This window comes from Herpailurus yagouaroundi, unplaced genomic scaffold, assembly GCF_014898765.1.
Source record: "Herpailurus yagouaroundi ecotype Mexico unplaced genomic scaffold, PumYag 160, whole genome shotgun sequence".
In the NCBI taxonomy this organism is placed as follows: Eukaryota; Metazoa; Chordata; class Mammalia; order Carnivora; family Felidae; genus Herpailurus; species Herpailurus yagouaroundi.
Genome location: NW_024412401.1, coordinates 42,280,456 through 42,305,687, shown reverse-complemented (window position 1 = coordinate 42,305,687; position 25,232 = coordinate 42,280,456). Strand labels below are relative to the sequence as shown.

Genomic DNA, 25,232 nt, shown 5'->3' with positions numbered 1-25,232 from the left:
AGTTAGGACATGATGCCTTTTAAAAATGTTAACATATACAGGACATTAAATTCATGGTTATTAATTAGTTTTCAGATACAAAGTTTTAAAATGGGAGCTTTATCTGATTATTTCGATGAAAATGTCTAAACAGTGTTATTTATAGATGCTCCAGACCTAATATATATTAAAGTTTCATATCTTGCTGTCTGAATTTCCTAGATTATTGTGTTTGATTTTCAATGTATTTTGGCAGGTGTTATTTGAATTCCAAGAGCTATAGAGCATTTTATAGAATTTTTGGTTCTACGTAATCTTCTTTCTCCTTATTCATTCGTCGTCTGTAGTCTTTAATATATGTATACACACATACATATGTGTTTGTGTATGTGTGTGTGTGTGTGTGTGTGTGTGTGTGCTTTCAGCAGAGTTTATAAATGAGAGCACTCAATGCTGACAGGGTGTTCAGAGACAGACACTCAGGCACTGCTAGTTAAGAATGCAACAATTAAGGGGCGCCTGGGTGGCTCAGTCGGTTGAGCGTCCGACTTCAGCTCAGGTCACGATCTCGCGGTCCGTGAGCTCGGGCTCCGCATCGGGCTCTGGGCTGATGGCTCAGAGCCTGGAGCCTGCTTCCGATTCTGTGTCTCCCTCTCTCTCTGCCCCTGCCCCATTCATGCTCTGTCTCTCTCTGTCTCAAAAATAAATAAAACATTAAAAAAAAAATTAAAAAAAAAAGAATGCAACAATTATGGGATTACTTCGCTGATATCTTTCAACATGTGTATTTGTTTAGTGTCTGTTTTATGTCAGGTCTATGTTAGGGGCTCCAGATATACTTATGACCTTAAGGAAAATATACCCTTTAAAATCGTAATTTTACCCTTGTTAATTCATCATGAACAGGTGAGGACATTATAAGGAAAAATTACAAGGCTTTGAGTACAGATAGTGCTGTTTTAAAAAGCATAATTTATAATGGAAAAAAAAAAGTAAAAATCTCAATTTTCCACATGAGAGGACTAGGCAAATTATGTAGTATCCACACAACATAATATTAGGCAGGTACTAAAATGTTATTTATGAGAATTTCCAAGAATGTATGAAAGCGATCTGATATAGTGTTAATTTAAAAATGGGTAGTGTCTGACTGAATGTGTGGCATGATCTTAACAATGCGAAAGGGTAAGGAAAAATAATATTGCAAGGGAATATGCCAAGATGTTAAAAGAGGTTACCTCTGGATGGTTAGGTTGCAGATGATTTATTTTAGGCTTCCCAGTTCTTTTTCTAACTTTTCCACAACGATCACGTATTAACTTTATAGTTAGGGGAAAAAAAATGGCATGCTTTAACTTTGAGCAGACTAAAAATGTGACCTTCTAGAAAGGTGTCTGATAAAGGTGACTCTGAATGTCAGTGGGAGGAAAGCAGAGCTGAGATTTGCAGGTGGAGCTAAGCAGAGCCTAATATGACTTTTATATTCCAGTTCCTTGGCAATCCTTTGATTCATGCTCCTGTTACAGAAGATGGTTGGAAGATGGCACAGGGAGGGCTTGGTAGAGTCACTTGGGAGCACTGAATGGAAAACCCCTCCGGGAATTGCAGGCCAAGAAAGTGGTTTAGTGTTAAAAGAAAACACAACAAAACCAAACCTCAGACACACAGAGAATAACCCTACCTCCTTTAGTAGAGAAAAGAGTGGATGAGTAGGTTTGGTAATAACCTGATAAGAAAGTACATAAGACAGATCTGCCTTGGGCGTGCCCAGATGATCAACTTATTAAAGTTCCTGTGATACCTCCTGGTGACCTTGTGAAGTGAGAGAAGTGTTGGAGTCCAGGAAGCTTGGCTCCAGCCTGCATTTGATAACCCTGCTGTGCATGTTGGCAGTGGAGAGACCTGTGAGTTATAATTGGAGTAAATTTAGAAGGGATTAACAAGATGTTAGTTACCAGGAAGGTATTAAGATCTTAGGGCCAGTAAGAGGCTGATTTCCCATGAAGCTAATGAAGCTTAAGGTCCAGGGCTCCCTCACCATGTAGGTCCCCGAATTTTCTCATTCTAAATACTGACTTTCACACCTCATGTTGAATTCCTTTTCTCAACGAGCAGTTATGGTATAAGCTTCAGTCCTCCAAAATGCAGGTCTACCATTGGTTACATGATTATAAGTACATTATCCACCAAAAAGGAGGTGACATCCTTGTCTTATTCTAGATTGGTCAGAACACATCTGGAAGGTTAGGGCCAGGTCTGGGCATCACACTTCAAGAGGGACACTAAGAAACTACAGTGTTCCTAAAGAACGGTGTCTTATGAGGAACAGCTGAAGAGAGTTGACTTGGGGCAAAAGGACTGTCTACAGATACCTAAAGGGCTGTCTTACAGAAAAGCTAGTCAAATTCATTAATGTGGATAAAATGAGCCTAGACCTGATGCACTTGCAGAAGACAATAAAGATCCCAGCTTTCTTTTAAGAATCTGTGTTGGGTCAAAGTGGGCATCAGGATGTAGTGGGAAACAGTTTGTGTCCCAAGGAAATATATACCCTATCAGAGAAGATGGGCTTAAACAAACAAAAAGATGCATAAGGAATTGTAGTGGAGAAAAATAGGAGGGCTTCATGGTACCAAATGGTATGGGGACTTAACCTATCAGGGGATCAGAGAAGATGGATAGGATAGGACCTGGAGGATGACGAAGAGGTCAGGGTCATGGATATGGAGGCAGACAATGAGTATCTATGAAGGAGCATTTGAGGAAATGAAAATGTCATAAGAGATTAAAGCAGAGACATCAGTGGTGAGAAAGATGAAATAATCCTTTGGATCCTGGAAGGCCTGTGCAGCACATTAATGACTCGAACATTAATTTGAGGGTCATGGGCACCATGGAAAGGTTTTTAAAAAGGAAGTAGCATAAGGAGATTGATGTTTTGGAAGATCACTCTGGCTGCCATGTGTCCAATTAATTAGATCGGGGTAGATTGGGGGTGGATGACCCATTAGGGGCTATTGCAGTACTGAAGATGAGAGGTCACAGATTCAGACCATGAAGGTAGCAATTGAGGTTGAAAAAAACAGACCACTTTTAGAGTTACTTAGCTGGCGTCAACCACTTTTAGAGTTATTTAGCTGGCATCATGACCAGAATTAATGAGACGACCATGAAGAATTTAGATAATCTGGTGAATAGAGTATGGGGATGAGATAGAGAGGAAGGGCAGGGAAATACATAAGATTCAAGGCAATATATAATATAATAGAGATAATGAAAGTAATGCATACCATTATGGAGATTCAGAAAAGGGAGTAATTCATTTGGCCTGTCTAGGTAGAGGAGTCATAAGAAAAAAATATCTAAGGAAGAATATTATTCTCTTGGTGGAAGGTAAAACAAAAAAACTTCTTCAATATAAGACAGAAGACTGTCTCATGATTCTTGGATAGGCTGATATTTATTCAGTAGGATACAACAAGCAGTAGGTATAAAGAAAAGGATTTATACATTGAACCACATTAAAATTAAGAATTTCCAGGGGCACCTGGTGGCTCAGTCAGTTGAGCATCCAACTCTCGATTTTAGCTCAGGTCATGATTCCAGGATCATGAGATCAAGCCCTGCATCAGGCTCCATGCTTAGCATGGAGCCTGCTTAAGATTCTCTCTCTGTCTCTCTCTCCTCTCTCCTCTCTCCTCTCTCTCCTCCTCTGCCCCATCCCCCACTCTCTCCCTCTCTCTCAATTAAAAAAAAAAGAATTTCTGTTCATCAGATGCTGCTATTGATAGAATGAAAATACAAGCTGCAGAGTAGAAGGAAAGATTTTTGATACATGAATCTGACAAAAAAAAAAAAAAAAAACCAAAAAACAAAAAACCCTGTGCAAAATATATCAGTAACTCCTAAAAACAACAAGAAAAAGGCAGACTGTCCAGTAAGACAAGAAAATGGGTAAAAGACATGAACAGGCACTTCACAAACAAGAATATCAACATGGCAGATAAACATTTGAAAAGGTGATTAACTTTTCTAGCCCTCATAAAATGTAAATTAAAGCCACAATTTAGTATGCTAACCCCACAATCTGTCTGGTTCAAAGGAAAAACACTGACAACATCAAGGAGTGACGATGTGGAACAATGGAAACTTACATGGAAACTTACTATAACATCTCCTGCATTGCTTGTGGGAGAATAAATCAGTACAACCACTTTGGAAAACTCTTTTGGCAGTATCTACAAAAAAACTCAGTATGTCCTGGCCCTGTGACCCAGAAATTATAATTCTTGGGAGTATGCACAACAGAAATGCCATCTATGTTCACCAAAGGACATGGCTGTTTATAGCAGCTTTATTCAAAATAGCCTACAAATGGAAATAGCCCCAATTGCCCATCAACAAGAAAATGGATAAATACATTGTCATGCATTCATATGACAGGCTACAATGCAGAAATGGGGGAAAATAAACTATTCTTTTCTGCAACAGTATGGAAGAATCTCATGAACATAACATTAAGTAAAAGAAGCTGGACGCAAAAGAATATGCGCTATTTGATTCCATTTCTATACGGGTCAAAAACAGCCAAAAAAAAAAAAAAATGTGTTGCTTTTGTAGCTCAGAGAGCATTAACCTTCGGGGAGGGAGAACAAGGGACTGACAGGAGATGGGAGAGGTTTCTGGAGGTATCTATGATGTTCTGTTTCTTGATCTGGATGGGAGCACATGGGTGTGTTTACTTTGTGAAAATTCATAGCACTGTACGCACGTGATTTATATGTATACATTTCTGTGTGTATAATGTGCATCTATGAAAAATTTATTTAATAATGTGCTCCATCTTGACATCGTCTGCAAAGAGAAGACATGAATAAAGCAGACACGTAGAAGAACAGAAGGTGGTCCAGCCCAGCCAGAAGACAGCCGCATGGACTGAGGGCAGAGGAGTCAGAAATAACAGTGGATAATATTTATCCAGCACTTCCTAGTGTGCCAGGGCCTGTGTTCATTGATTTGTATTACATGCATGTTTATTTGTTTGTTTTTATTCATTTTAACTTCCATTTAATTTTATTATGTAATTGCACTTACTACGTTTTGAATCCTCACCCCATTCCTGGGAGGAAAGCATAAGTAACATCCCTACTTCACAGGTGAGGAAACTGGGGTGAGGGAGGTCACTCAGTCAGTGATTGAGCTCCACATTTAACCCTGACAGTCTGACTTCAGAGCTTTTGTTTCTCAAAATGCTCCTGTTCTCTCTTCCTCTTTCCTCTCCTAATTCCGCTGAAGGAGGCTGGGAGGGGAGATTCTGCAGAGGTTTATTTTGGTGGATTGAGGACAATGTGAATGGCACCCTAATGGCATTGACCTTGTGGTGGTTCATAAACTGTTCGCAGAACAGGGCAAAGATGGAAGGAAATCGGAAAAAGAAAGAAGAGGTTTGGAGAAGGACACGAGGAGTGAGAAAGACAGGATCATAGAAATGATCACAGGCTATTAGTAGTCGAAACAGCAACAGCCAAACTGGTAGTAATAACACTAATGGCATAATGATAACTTCTTATTTTTATACTTCTCTCTCCAAGAAGCCCATTGAGTGTTTTGCTGACATTGTCATGTAATTTAATCTAGTATCCATCTGGTGAGGTATACAGAGAGCAGAGCTCTGCCTTGGTAGCTCACTGATGTGGAAAGGGATGCAGAGAGAATATTTTGCTGAAATCTGGGATGATCCATAAATTTATTCATTCATACATTCATTCATTTAGCAATATTTATTGAATATCAACTACATGTCAGATACTGTTTTTAAGAGCTGGATATATAGCCGTGCATAAGCGAAGTCTCCGTCATTTTGGAGTTTATATTTAGTGTGTGGGTGTTAGGGGAGCAGCCAATAAACAAGCAAACAAAGAAATATATTTTCTTTACAATCAGAGAGATGGTGAGAGAACAGGTCATGTAGAAATTTGTAGACCATGGAAAAGACTTTAGACTTCTACTCTGGATGAAATGAGAAGTCATTGCAAATTCAGGCAGTGGCGTAACCTGACCTGACTTACATTTTAAATGAATCACTATGAGTGCTGTGTGGAAAAGACTAACACAGAGGGCAAGAACACATAAAAGGAACCCAGTGTGGGGGCTGTCGTGTTTACCAAGGTAAGACAAAATGGCAGCCAGGACCATGAGAGCTGGTGATGTGGGTTGTGAGGAATGATTGCCCTACGGGTGCATTTTTTAAGTGGTGCTGACATTATTTGGTGATGAACTAGAAATGTTTGTGAGAGAAAGAGAGAAGTAAAGGATGACCCCAGAGTTTGGCCTGAGCCACCGCAGTGATGGAATCACTTTGCTGATACAGTGAAGACTGCAGGAGGGGTCACTTTTGCTGCGACATGAGGAACTGGGTGAACCAAGTTTGAGAAGTGTGTTCTAGATACAAATGTGGATGCTGAATGGGCATCTGGAAAGTCGGGGTGGGGGGAGGACTAGAAATCTAAATTAGCATGGAGATGATATTTAATGATGTGAGGTTGGGTAAGATGACCTTGGAAAAGAGTGTAGATAGAAACAAAAAGAAGGAATTCAGTTATTGAGCCATGAAGAATCTCATATTGAAGGGTTGGGATAATGGAATGAGAATGAGGAACAGGAAGAGGAAGCTAAGAAGTGGCTGGGGAAGGTGTAAAGGGAGTGATGAGAGCATGGTGTCCTGGAGGCCAAGTAAACAATGTTACTGGGGCGCCTGGGTGGCTCAGTCGGTTAAGCGTCCAACATCGACTCAGGTGGCTATCTCATGGTTCGTGGGTTCGAGCCCCGCATTGGGCTCTGACAGTGTGGAGCCTGCCTCGGTTTTCTGTCTTTTCCTCTCTCTCTACTTCTTCCCCATTCCCCCGTTCGCGCTTTCTCTCTCTCTCTCTAAACTAAATAAGCTTGAAAAAAGAAGATAAAAAGAATGTTCCACAAAATGGAGATTGTGGTCAACTGAGTAGTAGCATGGCAGGCATCGGTGAACTTGACGAGGATCTTTCTCCCAAAGCACATGCGTCTTCTCTATGGCACTAGAGTTGACGTCTTTAAGGCCAGAGTCCTGTCCCTTCATCTCCCAAATGCCACCGCCTCTGAAAAGCCTCTTTTAAGACCTCTTCTCTGGCATGATTTATTGGTTTTCCTGTACCTTGCAACATATTTGGGGGGGTTTGGGTTTTACCTGTTCTATAGAGTAGATGATAGGCTTCTTTAGAAAAGGGATTTTTGCCTCGCCAACTTTGTTTTTCATTATATTCAACAGTGCTGGGGACATAGGAACTCGATACATGTTTGCTGAATTGAATGTTTCCTTATGATTGGTGCTTAAGTAGCAATGGAAGGAGGGGGACTAGGGGAAGGCAAAAGGAGAGAAAGAAGAGGGAGGTGGAGGAAAGGAGAGAGAGGGAGAAGAAGAGGGGAAAGGACTTGAGGGAGGAGGGCGAAGGGCAGAAAGGACTTGAAGGAGGGAGGATGGTGCGGGAGGAGGAGGTTGAGGAAGAGAAGTAGCATCAACCATCCCTTTCCTCAGTAGCTGGGCATCATAAGTGCCCAAACTCGTCTTGCGACAAGTAGCAGAAACAGAGGAACAGAGTGTAGAAATGTCAGAAATGATACTTTTTTCTGCTGCCACTCCCTCTTAGGCATTGTGTGTATATCCATTAGCCACTTTGGCCCTCCCACCAACTGAGAGATAAGGATCATGCTCCCCATCAAACAGATGGAGACACTGAGGCCCAGAGAGCTAACCTTCCCAAGGTCCCCCTGGCTTTTGGTTCCCTGTTGCCTGGGCCCCAAGCCTGCTTGACTTTCCTGGGAGGCTCTGAGTCAGCACAGCACAGTTCTAGATGTGGGTACGATGGGAATAAGTCCTTGCCCAACTGCAATAGTAGAGGAAGGGGGCACCGGACACGATTAGGTCTTTCTGTCCACAAAGCCCCCTCCTCTCTCACCCCCTGTCACCCCGTGTGGCCTCGGGCCCCCAGGGTGGAAGGCTGAGCGATTGTTGCCAATGCCGGTCGGTAGCTTCGGGGTGGGTCCTCCCCAGAAAGAGCCCAGGGTGCGGGCAGGGGCTTGTGATTAGGCCCTTCTTGTCTGATTAGCAGCGCCTGGAGGCACTGATGGGGCTCCATGTTTCTCCCTTCCCGCGGCTCTGTCCGCAAGGCCCGCTGAATAAAAGGGCAGTGTCTTCATGACTGAGGGGGCTGCTGACGTCCACCCAGCTGGCCACATCCAAGCTGGTTTTCCTTCATGCGCCCAGGAGCACTCTGTTCTCGGCCTTGTGATGAGGACAACCGGAGTTCCTCTTAGGAAGTGGATCGAAGGGTCAATTAAAGGCTCAGTCGGAACGCAGATAGAATCAGGAGGATCCGGAGGGCAGGCTTGATGGTGATGAGACCTTGGACTAGTTAACCCTCTGAGCTTCTCTAGGTCTTCTGCTCTACAAAACGGGCATAAAAACACCTCTGTGGCAGAGCCTTTGTTCTGCATTTCATTGGAAAACATGTAAAAAGCACCTGACCTAAAAACCAATAGGGCGGATATAAAATAACACTTACGCTTACGATTTACTGCGTGATTCTCATCTGCCGGGCAAAGAGCTCATTTCTTTATATCAAGATCTCTTGTATACGCCACCAAAGACCCATTTTGAAGACTTGAAAACTGAGGCTCACAGATGTTAAGTAACTATCTTGTAGGTGGCAGCATAAGAATTTGAACCCAAGTCCATTCAATGTCAATGCTCTTGAACCATATTGTTTCTCAACCTGGAGCATATGAATCATAACCATGATTTTTATTAGAGCAAATAATTCCATAGCCCTTTCTGTGTGCTTGTAGGCTCTGCTATTTACTTTGGAAAGTCTACGCTTTTCCTAAAATTACTTGCTAACTTGTATATGTTTATAGGTGCCCCATTTCTATAGCTATTGTCATATTCTCAAAAAGACTGAGAACCAGGAAGGATCACATACCCCTAGAACACAGATTACTAAGGCCTTGCAATATACCCAGTGTACATGACTATAAAATGTGCTGCCACTTTCCTGGGGACATCTGGAATCATTTGGTAACTCAAGACTGACACTTGTACAGAAAGTGTTGGAAATTCTGATGGCATCTAAGCTGATGTTGAGAGAAGTGATCTCAGGACTCACCCCTGTTTTGTTTTTGTTTTTGTTTTGAAAGAGAGAGACGGAGGGAGAGAGTGAGAGGCATGGTTGGGGAAGGGGCAAAGGGAGAGAAAGAGAGAGGGAGAGAGAGAATCCCAAGCAGGACCCACGCTCAGGACAGAGCCCATCACGGGACTCGATCTCACCACCATGAGCTCATGACCTGAACCCAAATCAAGAGTCGAATGCTCAACTGACTAAGCCACCTAGCCCCTCATCTCTTGGCATTGTAGTCATACAGGGTCTATACTTTTCAAATGAACTCATGGCCAGGCGCACAGCAAGGGAATCCTGGCCGATAAACAGTGGGGTGATTTGGTTTATTTTAACAACCGTGTCTCATTGAACTCCTGGTTGGTCTCATCGGGCAGAAACCAGGCATCAGGGCACCTCAAACCTGAATAAACCACCCATGAAAATTAATTCATTGATCCCATGTAGCTAAGGCACCTGTTTATATTTAAGATAATTAAGTCAATCCTTATTTTTTTCTGTCACAATTCATCTTGGTCATAACGAGGCTGTCCTTTGACACTGCAAACATAGCACTCGCCACCTGCTTTTCTTTTTCTGCTCCTAGATACGTTCTAGCTTGTCTTATGCGCAAAACTGGACATGGTGTTATTTAATTGTAATTAAGATCCCTGAGAGTAGAAGCCATACCCTTTTTTTAATGTCTTCGTTAGTCACTTTTCTGGAGTTCAGTGTTTAGCTTGTAGTAGGTGCTCAATAAATTTGTACCGATTTAAAGTAATTTGAACTGTCACATCAATGTATTTGGAATCTTAGTCTTTTTATGAGGGTAAGTATGTATTACATTAAGTTCAACATCATAACCATCTTAAAATGCGCAATTCATTAAGGGACGCTAAGCATCTCACAGCTATTGTGCAACAGTCACCAACTATCTAGTCCCAGAACTTTCTCACAACCTCAGATAAGCAGTCATTCTCCACCTCGCTTCCCTCCAGCCCCAGGCAACTAGTCTGCTTTCTGTCTCTGTGGATTTGCTTTCTCTGGATATTTCATACAAATGGAGTAGCACAATATGTGGGGTTTTCGTGTCTGGCTTCTTTTTATTTAGCAGAACGCTTTCAAGGGTCACCCGTATTGTAGCATGTATCAGTGCTGTGTTCTTTTATGACTGAATTAATGTTTGATTGCATAGATATACCACATTTTGTTTGCCCATTCATGGGCTGGTGGACCTGGAGATTGTCTCCACTTCTTGACCATTGTGAATAGTGCCACTAGGAACATCGGTGTACGAGTTTTTGTTTGAATGCCTGTCTGCAGTTCCTTGGCTGTATACCTTAACAATGGAATCACTGGATCATATGGTAATTGAATTTTTTTTAAGAAAAGGTTTGATGCAAAAACAAGTTAATCTATCCCATTGTTCCCTCCCCTAAAAGGATTATATACACCAGTGCGTCCCCGTGTGACTGGCGGTGCTGTCCTGTGGGAGATGTATACTTCCCGGCTAGTTGGCATTGCCCTTGGCCATGTGATTCGCTTTTGCCAATAGAATGTGGGAGGACATAACCCATGCCCCGCCTTAGCATGAGGAGACATTGTCTGGCTTGGCTTTTGCTCCTTTCCTTCTGTCATGATAATGGCGTACCCCTGAGCAAAGCTGCTCCTTCAAGTCTGGATCCAAAATGAAGAAGACGTCTGGAGCAGAGCCAAAGCCCAGCCAACATGAGACAGAGCAAGAAATAAACCTTTGTGGTTATCAGCTGCTGTGATTTTGAGGTTATTTGTTACCATGCAGTAACTTAAAAAAGCTCAATAATACTGAAACATCAGTATTAAATAGCATAAACCGCACTTATTTACTGCAGGACTTCTCAGTGCCTTAACTATGCTAATATACATTATGAGTCTCAAGAGGTAGATTAAATATGGAGTTTCCTGAATATATTTTATCCTGGTTACACTTGCAGATCTAAGGCTCTGCAGCATACAACTTGGAAAATGCTTGACTGTTCATACCATTTTGGTTCAGTCTTGTCCAAAATAACTCTTCTGGACACTTTTACTCTGATAAAAGTTGAAGTGTCTTCTTTTTTCTCCTACTGAATCTTGCATACATTTGCATGTGTGTGTTATTATAATTTTATCTTTATGAATCTTGTTCTCTCACCCAACTGGAGCTCCCGAGATCAGAAAACTGTGCTTTATTCATTTTCCATATCTAGCATCTAGGATAGCACCTGGCTCAGTAAGTTGGCAGGTGGACAGACTTCACTAATAGTTGCTGGACTGAGCAGTTTTATGTTTCCACACCTACTGTGATCTTGCTTGGTATCTTGGAAAGAATGCCAAGAGATATAGGAAACAGTTATAGTTCTCAAGAATCATAATTTGTAGCAATGGATCCGAAACAAAGTATGTGTTAAAAAATTCTCAGTCAAGAAACACCTTCAGCAGCATTGTTCTCTTAGGATTTTTTGGGGTTTTTTTTTTTTTTTTGTTTTTTTTGTTTTTTGGGGTTTTTTTTTGTTTTTTTGTTTTGTCTCTGTGTTTTTTTTTTTACTCAGATGTTTCTGAACACCTGTTCTTGTCACTACTGCGTCAAAGTTGAAATAGCTCGAGATTTCAAGCTCTGATGTTGGGGAAGGTGACACAGGGCCTGCTCAGGAAGGAGGGCTGTAGAGAGGAGGAGCATGCCAAGCACAGGGCAGAAGAAAACCACGGTCTTCCCTGAAACACGTTCTGTCTAAACTCAGCTTCATTCAAACACACTGACTAGGAACCTACTAATGTGCTATAGCTGACAGGGAGATGGAACGCGAACGAGGCATTGCCTCTGGCATTCAAGGAGATCACAGACCAGGAGGAGCATGAACACAAGCACATAATATGGTGTGATAGGTGTTCTATTAAAATTTGAGAAGTGTGCCAGGTGTTTCTGGGTACCGACAGAGGGGGGTGCCTGAGATTGCCAAAGGCCTCCAGGGAAAGCAGTAGAAAACAGGGTGAGGACAAGAAATGACGTTAGTCGAGCAACTGTCCTGTACCAAGAGGTTCGCGTGTGTGATCTGATTGATTTTCTTCTCCAGACCATTGAGGTCTAATTTACATACAGCGAAGTTCACCCTTTCTAGGTGAAGAGTTCTGTGAATTTGAAATATCCGTCCTGTAATCAAGATACCACCACAAGATACAAAATGGTTTATTTGATTTTTACATGCACCCCCACAATGGAAGCTCTCATGGAGAAATGGAGAATCAGAGAAGTTAAGCCTCTTGATCTTAACTTCCCAAGGTCCTGCGGTTACTAAGAGCTGGAGGCAAAATCTGAACGGGGGCGACTTTCTACATTTGAGGGCCAGTGCTGTGGTGTGGCAGGCTGTAGCAAGGAAAGGGAAATAGAGAAGATTTGGACACATCAACTGATCTGGGGATCTGTAGCACAGGGTTTGATAGGTGTCAGGTTTGGGTTTTTATCATGAATTCTGTGAAGAAGCTTATAATTAAATAGAATTAACCTCTTCTTAACACCCTCTGTAAGGGTATCTTCATGTTGAAATTTTAGGAAATTGAATTTAGTTTTTTTTTTTAATGTTTATTTGTTTTTGAGAGAGAGACAGAATGTGAGCAGGCGAGGGGCAGAGAAAGAGGGAGACCCAGAGTCTGAAGCAGGCTCCAGGCTCTGAGCTGTCAGCACCGAGCCCGATGTAGGGCTCAAACTCACGAACCAAGAGATCATGACCTGAGCCGAAGTCGGACACTCAACAGACGGACCCACCCAGGTGCCCCTGGGAAATTGAATTTAAAATATATGTTGGCCTCCTTATCCTTGGTGATTTCATAGCTTAGTCCGACCACATTTGCTTTTGCAAAGTTCAAATTGTCATTTAATGGGGCACCTGTGTGGTTCCGTTGGTTAAGCATCCAACTCTTGATTTGGGCTCAGGTTATGATCTTGCATTTCGTGGGTTTAAATAAGCCCCACGTCAGCCTCGGCACTGACTGTTGAGGCCTACTTGGGATTATTTTTTTTCTGCTCCTCTCTCTCTCTCTCTCTCTCTCTCAAAATAAATAAATAAACATTTTGAAAAGTAAATAAAAATAAGTGAATGAACAACAGCACAGAGTAGAGGCATAGAAAATCAAGATTGGAGGGACCTTAATGGTCAGCTAGTAGGGGAGGTAGCAAACTTTCTCTGCAAAGAGCCAGATGGTGAATGTTTTAGGCTTTGTTGTCTCTGTTCTTATCACTCAGCTCTTCCATTGTAATGTGAAGGCAGCTATAGACTGAAACGAATCTGTGTGGCTGTGTTCCAATAAAATTAATTACAAAAATAAGCTGCAGGTCAATTTGGCCCATGGGCCATAGTTTGCCAACTCCTGTATAGCCTTCGTTGTGTTGTGCTAACGAACAATCCCTGAATCTCAGTGGCTGGCAAGAGAAAAGGGTCATTTCTTGCTTACGCTGCATCATGGTCGCAAGTCAATTGTGATTCTGTTCCTCCGGTGGCCTCTATGTGGAATATGGCTGTTTTCCGTGGTGGTGGGACAGAGAAACCGATAAACCCACGTGTTGGTTCTTATAGCTCTGCTTTGGAAAGTTGTACCCCTCACCTGCGCTCACATTTCATCGGCCAAAGTGTGTCACGTGAACCCATCTGAGTGCGGACGGTGGGGTGTGTGTAATTTTTTCAAAGAGAGGACACCGCAAAGGGAGGAGAACTGAATATGGGTTAGTGATAACCACATGCCATTTGGGCCCTGGGTTCTTTAAACTGTGCTTGTATGCTTCCGATGATGAGGAGTCTTCTACCTACTAAGGCAGCCTGTTTCATCCCTCAAAACTCCTGATGGTAAAAAGGTTTTGCTTTTATTGTGCTGAACTTCATTTACCCGAATCTTGCATCTAAGGGTTCCAAGTCTATTCCTTAAGATCCCGCAGAATGGATGATGATCCTTGGGAACACAAAGGTTACTCTGTCCAGAAGGGGGCGCCAGAACCCACCCACTTTCCCCCCAGGTAGCTGCCTTTCTTCATTTCTCCCAGTGCAAATGACCCATCGCGGAGACAGGGCTGAACTTCTGAATGAGATCATAGCCTTTTCGCCCTTTCTGCACGGTTTCACCCGGTGAATTATCGTCTTATTTTCATTCCACTCCAATGAGCTGTCAGCGATGGATACTGTAATTCACAGCAATAGAAACACAAACAGATGGGTAATTGACCTGCATGCCTTCATTACACTGGAGTTCAGAATGGCTGTTGGAGCCATAAAGTCCTTTATCTGCCAGTCTGAGATCCCTGGGCTTTCACAAGGAAGGGGATCAGGCTGACTTTCTGCGAAAGGTGCACTTCTGGTTCTCCCCAACCCGTGCTTTTCGGAAATGGACAGAATTTGACAAGCAGAACTTAGCGGGTACCAGGCAACAGCCAGACTTCTGTAGCGCTCAGAGATATCAACAGGGGGCCACATTCTGATGCAAGCACAGGAGAGAACAATATTGCCACTCAACCAAAATAGAATCTTGTATTTTTTTTTCCCTTTTCCTCTTAGCACCAAAAAAAAAAAAAAAAAAAGGTGAATTTAATACGTAATGAACTAGGTCAGAAAAGAGTACATCCATCAAAACTACTACTATTTTAGGTAATTACGATAAGATAGAATAAGATAAAACAAAGTTCATCCAAAAGGCAAGCAAGCAAACAAACAAGCAAAACCAGAAAGATATATGGTCCTTGCCTTGAACAAGACTTTGATTGATCCAAGGTATTCACACACTGACTCATCTTTGCTCAAGGTACACCCTCTGCAGGGAATGCTGTGGCTCCCTCTGTATCTATTAAAAACCATGCTCCTGTTTCAAGATCTACCCACATCCCACACACATCACGAAGTCTTCCCTAATTATTGTCTCCAGAGTCATTTTCTTTCATCTTCATAATAGATGACTGGCTTCTTCAAAATGTAGGACATATTTATTAAACACCTACTATGTTCCAGACGTGATGCTTCTTTTTACGTTTCAATCATCGGTTCGGGCCTTTGTCTCTTGTACTTGGATTTTGTGCTTTAGTTTTGAATCTCCAAGTAGCCCCTTGGTGTCCTTGGAAGATGGAAGCATCTCCTCCAACAAATCCCCACGTACTACTTGTTGAAAGAAGAGAAGGAGGCTAAGAGTTCCTAACAGCAAAAGAGAGCAGATCAGGGTCAGAGATGAAGGCTGGACTACCCTCGGCAGATCTTAGAGGTACTTTCAGGTTTTGTTGATTGGGTCCTCTGTTCTGTAGCTCACCGAGCAGTCACCTGGACCAGGTGTCTGCTTCAGACAGCGGTACTGACCGTGTCATTGAAGGTACCAAGGAATTCAATGCAGGGGTCCCCAGAAAGTTCTTCTGTTACTTTAGTGCTCCCCAGTGGTTGAAAATCAACAATGCAGTGAGCCCTCTTTGCTTTTTCTGACTCCCAGCTAAACTCTTGGTCTGTAAAGGACAAGGATCCTTGACCTCTGTTGCTGTAAGCAATGCTGTTCCTCTAATAAGCTGGCAGATCTCTGCCCCCTGTCATTCTTCCCTTAGGAGTCTTGATCTTCTCTGAGGCAGTGAGAAAGCTTTCATCTCCTCTCTAGGGAACCTGGAAACAAACACAAAAACAAAAAAAAGGTGAACCTTATTCAGAAAGGAGGGTGATGGTCAGGTAGGTTCTTCGTTGGAAGGAGTTCTGTTGCTTGAGTCCTTTGTACAGGCTGTTCCCACTTTCTTCTTGTTTCTTCTACTCCACTCCCTGCTGTTCCCACTTTCTAAACGGCTCTTCTTGTGGACCCCTCGTCCTGTAATTCCTGTGAGTCCATTAGGTCCCAGCCCAAAAGCCACTTTCTGCAGGAGAGTGTCTGTGACTGCCCCTAATCCAGCCTGGGTTAGGTGTTTTCCTTTGTGGCCCATGAGCAACCTCGTGCTTTGGGTAGAGCCCTGGTCTCTGTGCATCCAAGCAGCTTGTTTGCCTGTCCGCTTCCTTAACTAAGCCGTGAGGTCCACGAGGGCAGGGAAGGCCTGCTTTCTTCACCCCGGTGTCTGTGGCGCAGTTGCTGGCACACAGGAGGGCCTACGTGTGGAAAGAAGACAGAGGGAGGGAAGAAAAGGAAGGTGAAAGGGAGGAAGATTCGCTGAAGTATAACCAAATGGAAGGATGAAAAATGGAGACCTGTGGTAATTCCTGTAATGGTGTTAAGAGACGATGCACTCTGGACATGTCTCCTACTGGTCCAAAGGGGGCTACTCAGGAGGATGTTTCCAAGAACAACTCAGGCTTGGTTCAGGGAGTGGATTATGTTCTGACGTGGTATAAATGGGGGGACCTACCATTTATTGAACACTTAATTGTGCTAACCATCTGCTCAGGCTGCTATAACAAAATGCAAAAACTGGATCGTTGAGGTGAGAAGCCTTCGTTTCTACAGTTCCGGAGGCTGGAAGTCAAAGACCACGATGCCGGTCCATTCGGTGTCTGGCTTGTGGACAGCCGTGTTCTCACTGCGTGTGCACGTGGCTTTTCCTTAGTGTGTGCTCATGGAGGGAGAGGGAGAGAGACAGCTTTCCTGTCTCGTACTCTTCTTACAAGTCCATTAATCTTACCACGGAGGCCCCACTTTTGTGACCCGATGTAAACCCAATGACCAGCCAAGGCCCCATCTCGATACCATAACTCTGGGAGTCAGGGCTGTGACATGTGAACTGGGCAGGGGAGAGGGGGGCGAGGGTGGGGGTGGTCACAAACATTCAGCCCATAGCAGCCAGGCTCTTGCCGGGTGCCCTTTATGCCTTTCCCGTTTATTTATTCTTCCCAACAGCCCTGGGATTGGAGCTTCACAGGCAAGTAGCCTGAATTTCAGAGAGAGGCTAAGATACCTGCAGAGGCCACCCTGGGCCAGGGCCACCTTGAGAACATTGAGGCAGGAGTTTGTCTCAGTTTTCAGTCTTTCATGCCAGAGAGCTGGGAGGGCCCGTAAGGGTTTCGGAACTCAGAATTCTGGGATTTGAATCTTGAGTCTGTTAGTTTGGTTGTGGGGCTTTAGGCCAACTTAGGGCCAATTCCAATATCCTCAAAGTTTTTAGAGACCACTGTTTTGTTCTGTTTTTTGTTTTTTTGTTTTTCAGTTGGGGTGAAAAAGAGAATGGTTGTTGAATGAAAACCTATACTGGCCTTGGCCTTAATTTATACTCTGGGGGATCTATAGTGGACAGACAGGGCTCCTGTCCCCTGGAAGCCCACTCCCTAATGGGGAAGATGAAAACAAATATGAAAACACATGAATAAGATGATTTCTGTCAGTAGCTAATTCTATGATGAAAATAGAAGAGGCTTTTTTAATATGGGTCATCTGGGAAGGTCTGGATTGCAGGACAAGGGAGCCATGCAGAGATCTGGGAAAAGAATATTCTTGGCCCTGGGAGGTACACTTGCAAAGACTCTAGGGAGAACAAGACCAGCACAAGGGAAGGACCAGGAAAAAGAAGGATGCCTGGTGTATTTCAAAAAACAAAACAAGACAAAGGAATAGAATATTAAGAAATAAGGAGAGAGGAAGCGAGGAAATCGAGATAGCCTATCGTGTGACACAGAGGAGAAATCCTTCCTCCACACACAAAGACTGGATGTAAAACACAAGAAATATCCTGAGATGTCTGCCTTGAAGGTGAGGTGGGAGGAGGACTAAGGGAGACAGGGCAAAAATTAGGAAAAGAAAAAGAAGATGATGTGGATGTTCCCATATCTACATTGCCCACTCACTTCGCGGAACAGTGACACATTCCATTTTAAAGTATAACAAGATTTTTTGTAAAAAAAAAAAAAAAAAAAAAGTATAATGAGATTGGGGGAGATATCCCATATGTTCAGCACGAGTCACTGGGTGTGCAAGTGAAACTCTCAGCCATCGCCTTCTTGGGTGCTTTGAGGCAAAATTTACATGCTTGCCCATAATGGTGACCTCTCTCTGTCTCTGATTTTCTCAGCTTGTCTCTCTCTCTCTCTCTATTTCTCTGTGTGTCTTTGGGAACTGTGGGGCCAGAATATTCCACCCCAGCCGGCAGCTGTATATCTTTCAAACAGTGGTTCCACAGGCCAAATCTCCCTCCAAGTTATTTATGACTCCCATTGAAGCCGGTGGTACTCAGGCGCCAACCTAGGAGGTCAGCAATGGGCCTCTTTGTTGGACACAGGTCATCAGGAGACGACTGCGGCGGTGACTGCTCTGTGAACCTCCGCTGCCGTAGAAATGGTTATGTAACTTTAAACAGTAATGACATTTTGCAGAAAAGTGCTTTTTAATTGCTATGTCTTCATTATTCTCTTTCAAAATTGCCCAGGAGACTCTGCCTCAGAGACAGCTCGGCATGATCTGAGTTTCCATTTTTAAAGAGCAATCAGTTTTGTGTTTCAGCTGCTCCCAGAAACCCCCCCACCCAAAACTTCATCTGTTTTCAGTTGCATTAAACGGGGTAGGTAATACTGCCTTTTGTATCCTTGCCAAACGGAGAAATGATTTGACGCAATTTTCTAAAAATGCTCTCCCCAAATTCCTTTTGGGCTGGGACCAAGAATAGAATATTTTATCCCCTACAAAAGGGAGAAAGAAAATGATTAGCAAGCTAGAAAAATAGGACTGAGAGTATAGTCTATAGAGTTCCAACAGAAACTTAACCCCAATCCGTAGACTCAGATGCCTATAGGGGATTGGGATCAGCTAAAAATAAATTTTGCTTTGGAAGCGAAAAACCCTGATACAGATAAAATGACTCAGGAATGCATGCTCTGAAAGAATTGTAGACTTAGTTGAGCAGGGACTCACTCTAGTGATTGGCCCCATCGTTCGGTGTTTGTATCCTGCTCCTATGCCGTGAGCCCTTCCCAGCAAGCACTCAAACTCATGCAGACCCCTTGCTCGTTGGTGTGGAGTTCACCCATTCTCGCAGCCGGCCGGTGCCCAAGCCCTGTAGCTCCATCTGTCTGTTAGAACCCCTTTCACCCATACTGATATGGATCCACCTTCTTGAATAGCCATCCCCCCCCCCCACCATGCTGCTTCAACAGGCACAGAATTCTAAACCCTCCTCTACAAATAACTCCAGACTGCCTGCTGAGGATTTTCTTCTGATTGCCCACAGCTATAGTTCATGTATCCTGAAGGTTCTGTTGAAACTTTAAAAAACGTCAATCACAGGAGGTATTTCATCATCACAGCATCGCCATCATCATCATTGTCAGAAATGGGAACGAATAGCATTTACTGGGTGCTTGCCGTGTGCCCAGGAACTGTTGTGACGATTTGCAGGGATTCCTTCACTTAGCCCTCTCAACAACCTAAAAGCACCTCTGTTTTACAAAAGAAAAAGCAGAGGCTTAGAGAGGTTGAGTGACTTACCTGAGATGTCTAGGTAGTAAGTAGAGAAGCCTGACTAGCGATGCCCAGCTTTTAACTACCTTCTGCATCCCTGCAGTAAGGTGTGCCGAGCACATCATCCTCTTTCCCACAATGCCTTTTTAAAAATATTTTCAATATTTATTTTTGAGAGAGAGAGAGCACTCCTGGAGGAGGGGCAGAGAGAGAGAGAGGGAGACACAGAATCCAAAGCAGGCTCCAGGCTCCGAGCTGTCAGCACGGAGACTGACACGGGGCTCGAACTCCTGAACCATGAGATCATGACCTGAGCCGAAGTCGGATGCTTAACCGACTGAGCCACCCAGACGCCCCCCACCCCACCCCACAATGCCTCTCTGAACACAGTTGTTTTTAGCTGCCAGATGAAGACAGGTTGAAATGATGGGGCTTCATTTTTTAAAAAATTGAAAGTGAGAGAGGGAAAGATAAAAATCTAGAAACACAACTGTGAACCACAATGAGAGACAGGCCGAGCTGATTCAGCAAGCCCCTGATGAGTAGGATGAGGGTGTGTCCCTAAAACATGAATAAGAAAAACATTTAATCCAAAGAACACAGTTATTTTTCACACAATGGGTCATTAAACCATTACCCCTATATGCACTGGTAGCTGAAACTGTCCGCGGCACTAGACGAGGTGGGGAGAGATGTCTTTCGTGAATTAATTTAGCCCAGAGTTGTCCTTCTTTTTGGGCACCCTAGTCAATAGCCTGCTATGATGACATCTCAGAGGTACATGAGTAGTGCATGTGCCCAGATAGATCCTTCTCCATCCTTGGCTGTCCAGATTAAGACTTTGATTACTCAGATATAGAGACAAGATTATGAGGTGTGGTCCGGAGTGTTCATCCTATAGCCTTGGGCTAGTCACTTCCCCTCCATGGGCCTCTGCTTCTTTGTGTTTACAGCTGGGAAGAAAAAAAAAATTAATCCTCTCTGATGGCATTCTGCACTATTATTTTTATGATGCCTTGGTCTTATGAAATTATACCACTCTCCTTTATCACTCGTATCCTTGAAATTTACCAAAGTATCCCATTATCCACAGGATGAAGTCCAAATCCCTTAGCATACAAGAAAGCCCTGTGCACTTTGGCCTCCACTTGCCTCTGACACATGTTCCCCGACAGCAATGCACCCCACCCATCCAAATTCGTTTTTTCACCAGCAGCTCCCAGACATGTACATCTTTATTCTCGCTGCTACCCTCTTTAGAATGTGCTTCCTGTTCCTTTTTTTTTACATGGTGATCTCTTATTTACCTTCCAAGAAGCCCAAACACCATCTCCTCTATAAAGGTTTCCCTGCTGCCCTGGCAAGGTTATTTGCAGTCCTCTCTGTCCAGTTGCCTCGTCTGGACCATCTCTGCTCCAGGCCCAGAAAGCTGTGTTATGATGATGTGTGTCTGTGTCTATCCCTGCTGATTACGCTGTAAACTCCCCAAGGGCGAGGATCTTGTCTTTTTCATCTCTATAGACTCAGTGCCTAGCTCAGGACTTGGGCTTCGTAAATAAAGTCCATCAATATTTGAGAAAAGAAGAACAAAAGAAATGAAGGAAACAAGAAAAAATAAACAATAATCTTGTGCTTTCAAGAAGGGTTTTGTCCCAAAATGGAAAAGGTATATACCAGATCTGGCTGTGGCCTCAGTCCTAATGTAACGGACTAGAGTGTGCCTTTCAGAGGTGGCCGAGGTCATGACTTGAGAAGTTTAAGTAGACACAGTGTAGCTGGAGGCCTCACCAACCGGGCCCTGTGTGGATCTAGGCGGGCCCAGAAATATTTGGGTTGCAGTACACAGGGAGAAAGCTAACAGCTTCAGATTCCTATGTTTCACCTTTCAAACCTGTTAATGAAACACCTTTTTTAACCTTTCTTTTTTTCCCCCTTCTTGCTGTTCTTGCACAGGTCTTCAGATAATCTTCCCTCGGTATCTGCAAGAGAAGTTTGTCCAGTCGGCCTTGAGCTACATCATGTGCAATGGTGAGGGAGAGTATGTGTGTCAGAACAGCCAGTGTAGATGTCAGTGCGCAGAGGAGTTCCCACAGTGCAACTGCCCCATCACCGACATCCAGATCATGGAGTACACGCTGGCCAACATGGCCAAGTCTTGGGCCGAAGCTTACAAGGACCTGGAGAATTCAGGTAGAGAGCCTAACGTGGTCGTACTGCATCCGTAGCCCTGAGCCAAGCCTAGAAAAGAAAACTGTCTAGCCAGAATTAGGACCACTGTGAGGGACTGTTCAGTGACTCCAGTTATTTCACGTGGGAGGGACCAGAGCCAGGTCTAGGAGCTGTCATGGAGTAGGTACTCAGTCAGTCTCCATTGGATGGAATAATGAATCGCGTAATTGAGTTTGTGGTCCTAAGATGTATTGTCTGCATTGTACCCAGAAGACAGAGAGAGTAATGCCACATAGCACATAGAAGCCTCTGGAGAATAGAGAGTCAAAGGTACTTGTATTGATTCCCGAGTCTGTGTGTGCGTGTGCATGTGCGTGTGTGTGTGTGTGTGCGTGCCTATATCTCTCGATAAACAACCACGTATGTATGTCTAAATATGTATATGTGTATGTATTTTATCCATGTACATGTATATAGATAATGATACGGATAGAGATATCCAAACAATTCACAGATTGTCAAAGCTAAAGCGACTTTTCAGGTACGTGGCTGTTTCCCACTTTTCATGGTTAAGGAGACGCGTGGTCATGAATTTCAGGGGAGGAAAGTCAGCCACCCAGGGCCATACAGTGGGTGAGGTACAGAGTTGGATCTCTGCCTTTCTGGAGTTTCTAGTTGATGTGAAAGCCAGCCATGAATCGTATGACATTTTAATCATGTGAAGGAGAGGCCACTGTGAGCAAATCCATGCAGGGGAAGGTTGAGGAGGTCAGGAGGGTCAGGGAGGTCAGGAGAGGCACCTTGGGGAAGAACATCAAACTTTGATGCAGAAGCCAGTGGGCGAGTGCATGTCAGAGAGCGGGAGGCCATCACAAGGTGCCTCAGAGGGAGAGGACGGAGACGTGGTTAGCGTGGTGGGACAGGTGCTAAAAGTGGGGAAGGTGCAGAGGTACCGAGGTGTTTAGAAGGGCAGATTAGGAGGGCTTGGTGTTACACGGGCTGTACGTGGTCGAAGAGAAGGGTGTTGAGATTCGAGAGCTTTTTTTAGGTATGTTTGGTAGACAGTTTGATGGAGGCTGGTACCATTCACTGAGCTAGAATACCCTGGGTGGTTCGGAAACAGAGACTGTGTATGCAGCGCTGGGCATGAAAAGCTTGGGCATCCTTGAGATTTCTAAGAAGAGATGCCAAGTAAACAGTTGGCATCTACTATGCGTTCAGATATCTGTCAAATAAATGGACATATGCAGAGAGCATTACTGGTTTTTAGAACAGCTCAATATTTCTTAAATTTATGACAGCAGCTGCATTACAATGAGTAGTGATATTCCTGTATCTTGGGGGGGGTGTGTGGGGGGGCACCAAGACCCGGTGTCTTCCCCAGGGTTACATAGTTAGTAAATGACAGGGTTGGGAACAGAATCCCTGATTCCAAACCCCATGCTTGTAGCAGCTTTTTGTATTAATGCTCCTTTACCCCCGAGGCTTCAGTTCCCTCATCTGATATATGAGAGGACATGTTTGTGGTTTTAATAGTTGAATTTATTTAAATTTTTAGCAGAGAAACCCTTTGATCGAACAAAATCGTACCTTGGAGCCACTGTGTACCACAGGTAAAAGCTGAGCCCTACTGAGCTGTATTTGAAAACCATTGGTTTCCATGAACTCTAAGCCCCTGAACCAGCTTTGGGAGCACATAATGCATGAGTGATTCTGCTCTCGTGCAGCTCGAACGGAGCTGTGGCTGCCCTATGGACCCGCACCCGCCAGTCCATTTAAAATCCCAGGAACTCATAGAAGAGAGGTTCATGATGGAAATGTGTTACGACAATTATTTGGCCTCAAACAAAAGAAGCATTTGATAACATGCTTTTGCAAGGAGATTCCACTGATTGCTAAAAAACAGAGGGGCATGAAGTCGATGTGCACAAGCAGTAGGGATCTTTAGCATAGAATCCTATCCCCCAGGAAGAGAAACCACTTTCAGCGGGTGGGTAGGTGGGTGGGGAAGGAAACACAGAAAGCTGAAATGCTGCTGAGTAGCTGAATAGGCCGCAGAAATGATTTACGTGGCACGCTTTCTCTCCACAAGAGCACACATTCGCTCTAGATATCCTGTACTTATCCATCTGGAATGGTTTTACCCATTAAGACAAATCCATCCATACCTTCGTGTAGATGTGGCTTGTGCGTATGTATCTTCCTCCTCTTCGTTTCAGGCAGTGGCCTTAATGACTCAGCAACTAGGCAGCTTGGAGGGATTCAAGACCCGGCCAAAAGGGAAAAGCCAATGATTCCTTCATGGTCGGAGCACTGGTGGTCACATAGAGCCTAGTTTACACACATGAATGGCGGTCTACACCTCCTTTATTGGGAGGGAACCCTTCCACTTTCAGTCAAAAACTTAAATCATTTTAATGTTTAAATTCTATGTTCCTAACTGACCCAGGTTCAGGTTCAGTGAAACGACTGTCATGTTCTCCAAGGTCAACAGCACTTCCTACAGGAGAGCAGCATATCTTCCTTGGGGGTTGGGGGAGGCTGTGTATTGTGGGCAACCAACACACAGGGTCATTAGGGCCAGCCCACTGCCTCCAGCCAACTCCCCGAATAAACCAGCCGGCGTTGTCCTATGCTAGCCACCCATCCCCTGAGCGCGTTCTGTATGTCGAGGACTATTTAGGCAGATACAGTGCTGTGTCACTCTTTCCTGATTTGCATTAGGTGCTAGGTTACCTGTTTGACAGATGGGAAAACTGAGGTGTTGAAAGAATAATGGTCATACAGCTGCCCAGGGGTCCAGATGCAACTTGATCTCCTGAATGTCTGACTGGCAATAAGGAGGCACTGTGACTTCTGTAGGGGTCAGAGATTCCTATTTTTGGCACCATTTATTTAGTTAATTAGTTAGTTTCTTTTTTTCCCCCAGTATACTGATCCTCTTTATGTGTTGAGAGTAAGTGTATAATGCTGAGTAAAAGCATACATTCAGAGCCTGCTTAGAGTTCTAATTCTGCCATTTACTGGCTGTGTGACCTTGGCAAGATAACTGACTTCTTTGTGTCCTAGTTTCTATAAAAGAAGGCGCTGAAAGTACCCACCTCGTAGATTTGCTGTAAAATCACTTATATGGGCGAGGTGTTTCAGAGTGAGCGTGGTGCTTACTGAAAGCTACGTAGGCATTTTTAAAAATAAAATGAATGCCTAATGTACCTGAAATTTCCTGATAGCTTTTGCAGCACGAGCTAAAAGTACTAAGCTGCAAATATATATACATACATATATATATACACATATATTTATATTTATATTATACATATAAATATGCATATATTATACATATTTATATATTTATATTTAAATATATATATATATATATATATCCCCAACCATTTGGATTTTTCCCCCCGCAAAATGACCAACCTCCTAATTCTTTTATTTTCCCGATAGTTGGGGAGCATGACAAAGGTAAGTATTATATTGAAAAAAGAATAGCTCAGATGGGGC

The 25,232-nt window shown here is 43.6% G+C and overlaps 1 protein-coding gene across 3 annotated transcripts in view; it reads left to right on the top strand.

Annotated features, from left to right (window-relative positions):
• The window catches only part of BRINP1 (BMP/retinoic acid inducible neural specific 1), a 180,901-nt gene that overhangs the window by 122,320 nt on the left and 33,349 nt on the right, over nucleotides 1-25,232 (top strand). For 2 of the 3 annotated variants that reach the window (XM_040482121.1, XM_040482122.1), the window contains exon 6: nucleotides 21,510-21,746. The exons of the other annotated variant lie outside the window; for it this stretch is intronic. In XM_040482121.1, the coding sequence (XP_040338055.1) occupies nucleotides 21,510-21,746 (237 nt within the window). The remainder of the gene's footprint in view (nucleotides 1-21,509; nucleotides 21,747-25,232) is intronic. 3 annotated transcript variants of the gene reach the window in all.